General features: G+C 47.5%; 1 protein-coding gene and 1 long non-coding RNA gene across 2 annotated transcripts; one reads left to right on the plus strand and one right to left on the minus strand.

The window, feature by feature from the left end:
• Positions 1-11: 11 nt before the first annotated feature.
• LOC101773152 lies at positions 12-5,410 on the minus strand. The gene is made up of 3 exons (XM_004953871.4): positions 5,022-5,410; positions 3,080-3,840; positions 12-2,798 (listed from the first exon to the last, which is right to left on the minus strand). The coding sequence occupies exon 3, from the start codon at positions 2,448-2,450 to the stop codon at positions 1,290-1,292; it is 1,161 nt and encodes a 386-aa protein (XP_004953928.1). The 5' UTR covers positions 2,451-2,798; positions 3,080-3,840; positions 5,022-5,410; the 3' UTR covers positions 12-1,289.
• Positions 5,411-6,442: 1,032 nt separating this feature from the next.
• On the plus strand, positions 6,443-8,922 carry LOC111255861. The gene is made up of 3 exons (XR_002676003.1): positions 6,443-7,824; positions 7,958-8,539; positions 8,635-8,922. It is a non-coding gene; the product is annotated as an uncharacterized LOC111255861 (long non-coding RNA).

Raw genomic sequence — 8,922 nt, forward strand, 5'->3', positions numbered from 1 at the left:
CATCTACAGGATATTAGAATTCTTTAGGTTTTTGCTAAAAAGAACAAACCAGCAGGTAGTTCTTAATGTTATGGAGCAGGAGCTTAATGATCAGACCAGCAACACAAGCATAAGCTTCTCCAATACAGTGTAGGTGTGGCACAACTAGAAGAAACTGCTGAACTGTATAAACTGATAACAACTCTTGATCAATGGTAAATTGGTAATGCTATTGGTGTCAGTGTGGTACAACTAGCCAAGTAGCCCTGGTATTACCATTTTGCAACAATTGGCTGCTTCAACCTTTTTCTGTTATGCTATTTTGATTTGATTGCGTTGAACTTGACTTGCTTCAGTTGGCTTTAGTTCAATGACCCACAAGGTTCACTCTTCCAATTATGGTCGTGGTTAGTTCTCCATACTCTACGCAAGAGGCGAGGAAGAAAAAATAGTAGTACACATTACAAACGACAAGCATAGTGATCAGACTATCAACCACATAGAAGCTTCTCAAAGACAATATATAAACAGTGCCAAGTACTGATTCTATTGCATAGCTGAAACTAAACATACCAATAAGTGAAGAGTAAGTACTTCATGCAATTGCTCAATCAAAAGGTAGACAGGCAGCAGCATGAAAAAGAATTTCAAAGCATACACCTGGGGCAGTTAATATAATTTCACTGTGCCAGATGACAAAACATCTTTCATTCTTGATAGGAATGTGTAGGTTGTTCTAAAACAGCTACAAGAAACAGGATGACCACAATTCCCAATTATGGTAAAAAGTTATATTCCATCAAAGTATTGAAAGCAGAAAACATATGGTATTGGGCATTACTACCGAGGAGTGAAAACATTAGCAAGGAGTCCACTCCAGTATCTCTAAATTGATAGGATATATTACAAGGAATTCAAAAATCATAACTACATGCAAGACATCTGTCAAGTGTAAAGATTCACCAGCTATACAAAGAGTTAGCAGCATGCCTGTAACAAGATAGGAGAAAAACTCTTTATCCAAACAAGCAGCATGCAGAATGAGTAAGCTGTGTAAACTTTGGGTCTTCCAAACGCTTGTGATGCTACCAAGGTACATGCTTAGTCATGGCATGAGTTACAATTCACTAGAAAACTAAACTGCAATGAGAATGATTTAACCATACTATCAAGGAACATGCTTGATGACAGCCTAAGTAATCAATTCATCAGAAACCCAACTAAAGCAAACATAATTTGGCATGTTAACTTGTCAATAAGGGAGGCAGAAGGAAGTTCAACATCTCCATTTCATGCTGTAATGGCTGGAATTAGGAAGGAGCTTGCTCTGCATCTGCACAAGCAGCAGCATAAGCATCTGCAAGCCCTGGAGCACTCTCCTTGTAGGGATCAAGATATCTCTTTACAAATTTCTTCTCATTTACAGAAACCACAGCATAAAAGTCATGATCTTTCTTCATCAAGCCCTTCTCCTTCAGAACCTGGAGGACATAATGCCGGGGTATCAGCCGCCTCTTCATGCTATAGGTGCACAGTGCTGGCCTATGCACGATGTACTCAGCCTTCAGACCGACCTCCATCTTAAGGAATTCCACCCCACGGCTCAGCCTGACCTCAGACACGGACAAGATGGTAGGCAACTTGCGTATTGCAATGCCCAGCTCGGTGTCAGAGCATCCAAGAGCCTTCTTCAAGAAATCCAGCTTTGCATCGATCCTCCGAGGGCTGATCTGGTGGATGGCAATGAGAGCATACTTGAACATAGGTGAACAGCGTGGCACGCCAAGCTTATCGACGCACACCACAATTTCCTTGAGACGCTCTGGCCCCAATATGAACATTCTCGAGGGGGACGAACAAAAGAACTTGGCAATATCAGACTCAGTTAGGCCGCACTGCCCCAGGAACGCCATGTTGGGCTTGACCACACTCTGCAGGTCATGGCCGAGGAGTAAGGGGCTCCTCCTGAGGGCGGTGTACACCTTGTCGTAGGAGCCCAGGAAAGAGAGGTAGAACGCGAGGCGGGGTATCTTTGTCGGACACAGAAAGACATCGGGGGCGATGGTAATGAGACTGGAGATCTGGGGCGGGGAGAGGCCGATGTCGCGGAGCAGGGCAAGGCGTGGTTTCAAGGATTTTTCCAACTTAGAGCAGAGGAGACGTGGCTCCCTGGCTACTGCAGCGGCGACGGCGGCTTTGGCGAGGCCGCTGTCGGCGAAGAAGGCGAGGACAGCCTCGGGCTTCGAGGGGGACTTGAGATAGGCGATGCGTCTGGAGGCTCTGAGGGCTAGGGCGGGCACAAGGCCGCAGCTGGTGACGAGGAAGTCCTCGACGACAAAGGGAGCGGGGGACGCGGTCGCGGTGGAGAGGAGGAGGAGGCGGTGGAGCGAAGAGGCCGCCGGGAGAGGCGAGGGCGTACGGACGGCGGAGAGGAGGTGGCTTCGGAGGCGCAGGCCGCGCAGCGTCGCCATTAGCCGCCGGACGCGCCGCCCGCTCGTGTGCACAAGTTGGGGGGTGCGAGTGTTTGGGGTTTCGTTAGCGGGCCAGCCGGCCCACTACCAATGGTGATCAGCAAAATTGGTCCAAGGAAGGAGAGGAACAAATTCACAACGAAATGCTAACTCCTTGCCTTCGTACCAGACTTTTTCTGAAACAATGTTTCAAAAACGATTCTGGGAGATAATCTCTTTGCAGATCAAGGCATTGTAAGTTGTTCCTCGCTCTTGAGTCTTCACACTTGAGGTTCTTGAGCAAATGAAATTGGATAGGGACCTGGATAAGACAAGCAGTCCGAAAAGACCTTGCGTTCGCTTTGCACCCTGCAACGTGAGAAAAATCGGAATCAGTGACACAAAAAGCATTTCAAGCTTGGATGCTCTGCTGTGCGATGCAAGAAGCAACAATGAAAATGAAATGCTATGGCATGACGCGAATTAGAGAAAGCAAGAGACAGTCACAGTAAATTACAGTAGTAGACAGATGAGAGACCACTAACAGGTTTCCTAACTGCGGCTAAACGAAAACATACAGGAAGATGAAACTATGATATGCTCGCACGGGTTTAATTGAGAGCAAACAAATACAAGAGCAGCAGTTTTACGGAGCTCATTCTGAAGTCGGCACAAGCTCATTTCTGAACAGCCAAGAATTGCGTTCCTTCCACAGCGTCTAGAGAATGTGCATGAAGATTAGGAGTTCAGGGCTTTTCTCTGGCACCATCGTAACAATGTCCAACCCATGGGAGAATGCTCCACCAAACATCCCTAGACAAATCACAGCTGTAGAAGAGGTGAACAACCAAGTCCCGCGCTTGATAAAAGAACTGACATTCCTTGTGGTGGCATGCCATTCCCCTGCTCTCCACAAGCGATGATGGAAAACATCACCAGCGATGAATCAACCATACGAAGAACACCTCCAGTGGAGTCATGACTTTCTTTAGGGAACCGGAAGAGCATTTGATATGCAGACTGGGACGAGCACACTGGATTCCGTCCATTTCAGACAAAAGTGTGCTCGGCATTGCTGTACTGTAGCACAAATTTTCATCTCTTCTGATCTGATTCTGCTCTTGCAATTTGGTTGCTGGTCTCCTCTCTTCTGACCTGATTATGCTCTTGCAATTTGGTCGCAATCTCCTCATGGAACAAAAATGGTACCGCGAATAGTGAGTGTTCCGTATCCCATTGTAGCAGCTGCTCTTCATACAGTGGCACAAGTTGTTTCACCATAATCAGGTGCTCTACAGAAATATCTAGGTCATTTGTTTGAAGACCCAATGGTGGGGAATCGATCCAGTTCATAGAATTCTAGCTTGCAGCTCAGCATTTTCGCCTTGTCGGAATGAAATTGGCTACAGACCTGGGCACGAGGAGAAGTCTTTTATGAGCTCAAGTGCCCACTTCAGAAAGTGTAATTTGAGAAATGCTGTGATACAAAGCATATCAACCTTGAAGCAACTGATTCAACAAAAAGTGTCGAGATTAACGAAAACACAATGCTACATCATAGAAGAGAATTTCAGCAAGCAAGAGTCAGTCACATGATGATGAAAGTAAAACAAGGAATGCGAATTTTTTCCAAATATATCTCAAATTCTTGTGTCCAACTCCAACAGAAACAATGGAATCTTTAGTGTCATCCCCGAGGTGTTATACTTACTGCAGCTAAATTAAAACATAAACTGATATAATGGAGTTGCTACATCATATTAGAATTCTATAGTTTCTTTTCTAAAAGAACAAAATAGCAGGCACCTACTCAGGTTATTGAGCAGGTTCTTAATAATTAGATAATCAACAAAAATATAAAGCTCCAGGGAATATATGCCTGTGCAAAGTAATCATTTTCTACTGTAGCATCAGAAGCTAAACAAACAATAGGTGAGGAGTTGAGCACTCCATACAACTGCCCGAGCAAAGGGGACACTAGCAGCACATAGTAAATTAAAATTTTCAATATATAGCGTCTTGTTGTGCCAAATGACTAAACATCCCATTCTGTTATTCCCCAATGGAATGACCAATTCAGTTTATCAACTTATATAAAAGACAAATAAAAGGGAACTTTCAATTTGGAATTATGGTGAAAACATAGGTTCCAACAGAGATAAAATAGCACATACCAACATAGGATATTTCATCCATTGGGTGATAAATTAACAAGCATTCCTTTATCCATAAATCGATAAGATATATTATGAGGAATTCATGCTACATGCAAGACAACAGTTACATCTATATATTAATCACCAATCAAATAAGTCGGCAGCACGCCTGTAACAAACTGGGGGAATCACCCACCATGAAAACAAGCAGCCAGCAAAATACGTGAACAGAGCAAAGAAGGAAAAGTAAGAGCATGAGACAGCTAAAGTTAGGTCCCCCATATGCTTCGATGATGCTACCAAGCTACAAGAGTAATCACCGCAGAGTAATGAGTGAGCATGAATTAACATATCAACATCTTATCCTCACAGTAGATTTCTGCAAAGGAGTACGGTGGCAGAATGGACACTCAACATATCAACATCTTATCCTTACGTGAACAGTTTGTGTTGTCACGGTTGGATTTCAGGAGGAACATGGCCTTCACAAGCAGCAGCATAAGCATCTGCAAGCCCTGGAACACTCTCCTTGTAAGGATCAAGAAGCCTCTTGATGAATTTTTTCTCAGCTGGACAAACTGCCATGAAAAAGTCAACATCTTTCTCCAAGCCCTTCGCCTTAAGAGCTTTTGGCGTCAGGCCGCAGCTGTTGGCGAGGTAGTCCTCGACGACGAACTGAGCAGCAGGCGTGGTGGTGGTGGTGGCGGCGGCGGCTGTGCTGTGTAGGAGGAGGCGGTGGACGGAGGACGCGGCGGGGAGAGGCGAGGCGGCCCTAACGGCCTAACGGGAGGGCGGAGCGTCGCGTCTGGCGGCGCGCGGCGCGGGATCTGGTGGGTTCGACCGGCTACTCCGGCCAACAAAAGTAGCCGGCAGGGAAATTATGCATAAACCCTCCCTAATCTGGATCGCGATTAATTTGGATCACGACTGGATCGAGATTATTAGTCGCGATCCGATATTTTACATAAAACCCCCTTTAATTCTGGAACCTTTTAGAAATAAACCCTTCGCCAACAAAAGTAGCCGGCAGGGAAATTATGCTTCCGTGGGTCGGTTCGCTTCAGCTTATAAGCCGGCTGAAAAACTGAAACGGCTGATTTGTTGTGAGAGAAAAACACTGTTTGGTGGCTGATAAGCCGGCTGAATAAGCCGAAGCGAACAGGCCGCGTCTTCTCGACGATCCACCGGCGTCGACGGCCGCCGCATCTTCCGCACGGTGCAAGGCGCAAGGCTTGATCCATCCTAACGCCCCCCTCTCCCTCAAACCCTACCACCAGTTCTCACTCTTCCGAGGACAGCCGTCACGACCACAATGCACCTCCTCCATTGCCGTGGGAACAGCCGCCGCCGCTTCTAGACGAACTCGAACCCTTGCTGCCGCCGCGAACCCTGAGCTCTCAGGTATACAGATGCCCTGATCTTGTTGGTTGAATGGTGTTTTTTCGCCCTTGTTTACTTGGCGAATTTGGGAGGTGCCAAATTACTGTAGCAACACTGTAGCATTTCGTTTGTATTTGTGAATTATTATCCAAACATTGACTAATTAGGCTCAAAAGATTCGTCTCGCAAAGTACAACAAAACTGTGCAATTAGTTTTTAATTTCATCTACATTTAGTACTCCATACATGTACCGCAAGTTTGATGTGATGGGGAATCTTCTTTTTGCATAGTGCCAAAGTTGGGAGTTTGGAGGTAAGAGAACAAGGGCTTCGTTTCTTTTCATTCTACAAATCTTTTTTCTCTCTCTCTCTTCGAGGAGTCTGGTGGTGGTGTTCATGTTACCTGACTGACTGTAATAAAACTGTAGCTTCAGAAATAAATTCAAATTTTTAAGGGGCATCTGATGTCGCTGGAAACACATGAAAATGATGTTATAATTTCTAAATAGTCATGACTTACAGCATTCATTCTGATTCCGTAACAACCCGATGTATGTGTTCTGAATCTTGCTTGTGTTCTTTCTAAAGGAAGAAAAATGTTCTAGCTTTCAGGTGCATATGTACAGTTTAAGTCCTCCAAGTTGATCTAAGCTTTGATCCAACCTTCAGGTTCCTCAGGAAAGTGGTACCATTTACATTGATGGCATCCAGGACATACCCAGCTTCAGACTCCCTGCACTGCATGTTCGTACAGATGAAATGCAACGCTCAAGATGAAGCTGTCAAGTTTCAGCGATTCACGTGTCGTCTCAAAGAGCGCGATCGCATCGTCCACAACACCGTGCTCCAGGTACACCCTCATCATGGTCCTGCAGCAGGCCAGATCGGGAGCCAAGCCTGCCTTCATTCGGTTGAAGATCCCCTGGGCATCACTGATCTTGCCTTCCTTCAGAAAGGAGAAAATCAGGTGGCTGAAATGAGGGCAGGAAGGGGTTCTGTTGCTATTCAGCATCATCTCGAATTCTCGATGGCTTCCTCCGCTTCCAGGTAGCGTTTACCCTCAGTGTCAGATTGGCTTTTGTTCAGCGACCTGCAAGCTTCTCTCTTTGTGCTTGCAGTTGTCTTTAGCTCTACATCCCACCAAAATGGTTAGCAATTAGCACTTCGCCTGGAGAAAGATTAGCACTTCGTTCTGGATGCATAATAATATCTATGAATCTGGAAAAATCAAAACGACCTACAATTTGAAACGGAGGGAGCAGAACAAAGATCGGTTCTTGCAGCATTCAAAACGGCAAAGCCGACTCCTATGCATTCTCTTTTCAGGTGCTGGTTCAGTCCGCTACTGTAAGACGTAATTACAAGATGTGCAGGCTCTGAAGACTTGAGGCCTGTTCGAATGGGTTCGGTTACTACTGCAAACTGGGACCAAGAAGAATTAGTTGATGGTGATCTCAGCCAGATAGCTATAATCTGAACAAGCCAGCAAATTTCTCTGTGCATTTGCAACCAAATCCGAACGAGCTCGTCAGATCCAACAAATTCTGGACGCATTTGGCCTTTGTTTGGGCGAGGACGGCCGGGTGCCGCAGGCGGTGACGAGGTATTCCTCGGCGACGAAGGCACCGGCGGGTTTGGTGGTGGCGGCGGCGGTGCTGTAGAGGACGAGATGGTGGAGGGAGGAAGCAGCGGGGAGTGGCCGCGGGAAGGAGGTGGCTTCGGACGCGGAGCATCTCGAACTTGCGAGGCCAACGAGTCGATGACGACGATGAGCGACGAGGTGGCGGCCATCGGCCGTCGCCGTCGGCGGCGGGAGGAGAGAGCGATGGCTATCTCGGCGGGGCGGGCAGAACATTTACGTAAGACCCTGATTATCGCGACTATTAATCGCGATCCAAATATTTTCATTAAACATCCTAAATTAGATCGCGACTATTAATCACGATCCAAATATTTAAAACATACCCCTAAATCGGATCCACATTTTTGCAGCGACCACCCAGGCCGGCGGCACGGCGAGCACCGGAGGGAGGAATTGGACGCCGGCGAGGCGACGTAGAGGAGGCCGACCACCTCGGCGAACTCGGATAGAGGTGGAAGGCCCTAGCCTACCTCCGCCCCACCACCACCTCAAGGAAGACGAGGAGGCCAAGGTGGTGGCGAGGCCGACGGCGACGAGGACGAAACGGCGGGGGCGCGTTGCCGGCGGACGGGAGGAGCACGAGAAGCGCTCCATGTCTGCGCACGCGTCCGGCAGAACGGTGCATCCGGATTACGCCGCCGTACGCTGCCGCTGGGAGGCTGGCCGGGATTAATAATTTCTTGTTCACCGGCACGGCAGGTATCAGGAGGCCTTACGGGCCTGCGCTGGCGTCAGGCCGCAGCTGTTGGCAAGGTATTTCTCGACGACGAACTGTGCTGTGCTGTTGGCGTGGTGGTGGCGGCTGTGCTGTGTCCTGTGTAGGAGGAGGTGGCCGGAGGACGCGGCGGGGAGAGGCGAGGCAGCCTGGCGGCGGGAAGGAGATGGCTTCGGAGGCGGAGCATCGCGTCTGGCAGCGCGCCGCGCGGGATCTGGTGGGTTCGACCTCGACACTGATCGGTAGCTCCTTGCCAATTCTACATTCAAATTCATCTTATGTTTTTATCACGTTGAATTTACTTCTTTTCAGATTGGCTTTTGTTCAGCGACCTGCAAAGCTTCTCTCTTTGTACTTCAAGTTGTCGTTAGTTCTAGATGTCAACAAAATGGTTGGCATTGCCCTTAAAAAAATGGTTGGCATTTCGCCTGGAGGATCGAGAACCAACGTGTAAGCGAGGAACTGTGGTGTGTAGAACAAAGATGATCGGTTCTCACAACATTCAAAACGGCAAAGCCGACTCCTAGGCATTTTTTTCAGCTGCTGGTTCAGTCCACTACTGTATGAAGACTGTAATTACAACGATGTGCAGACTCTGAA

Source organism: Setaria italica, chromosome I, assembly GCF_000263155.2.
Source record: "Setaria italica strain Yugu1 chromosome I, Setaria_italica_v2.0, whole genome shotgun sequence".
Lineage (NCBI taxonomy): Eukaryota > Viridiplantae > Streptophyta > Magnoliopsida > Poales > Poaceae > Setaria > Setaria italica.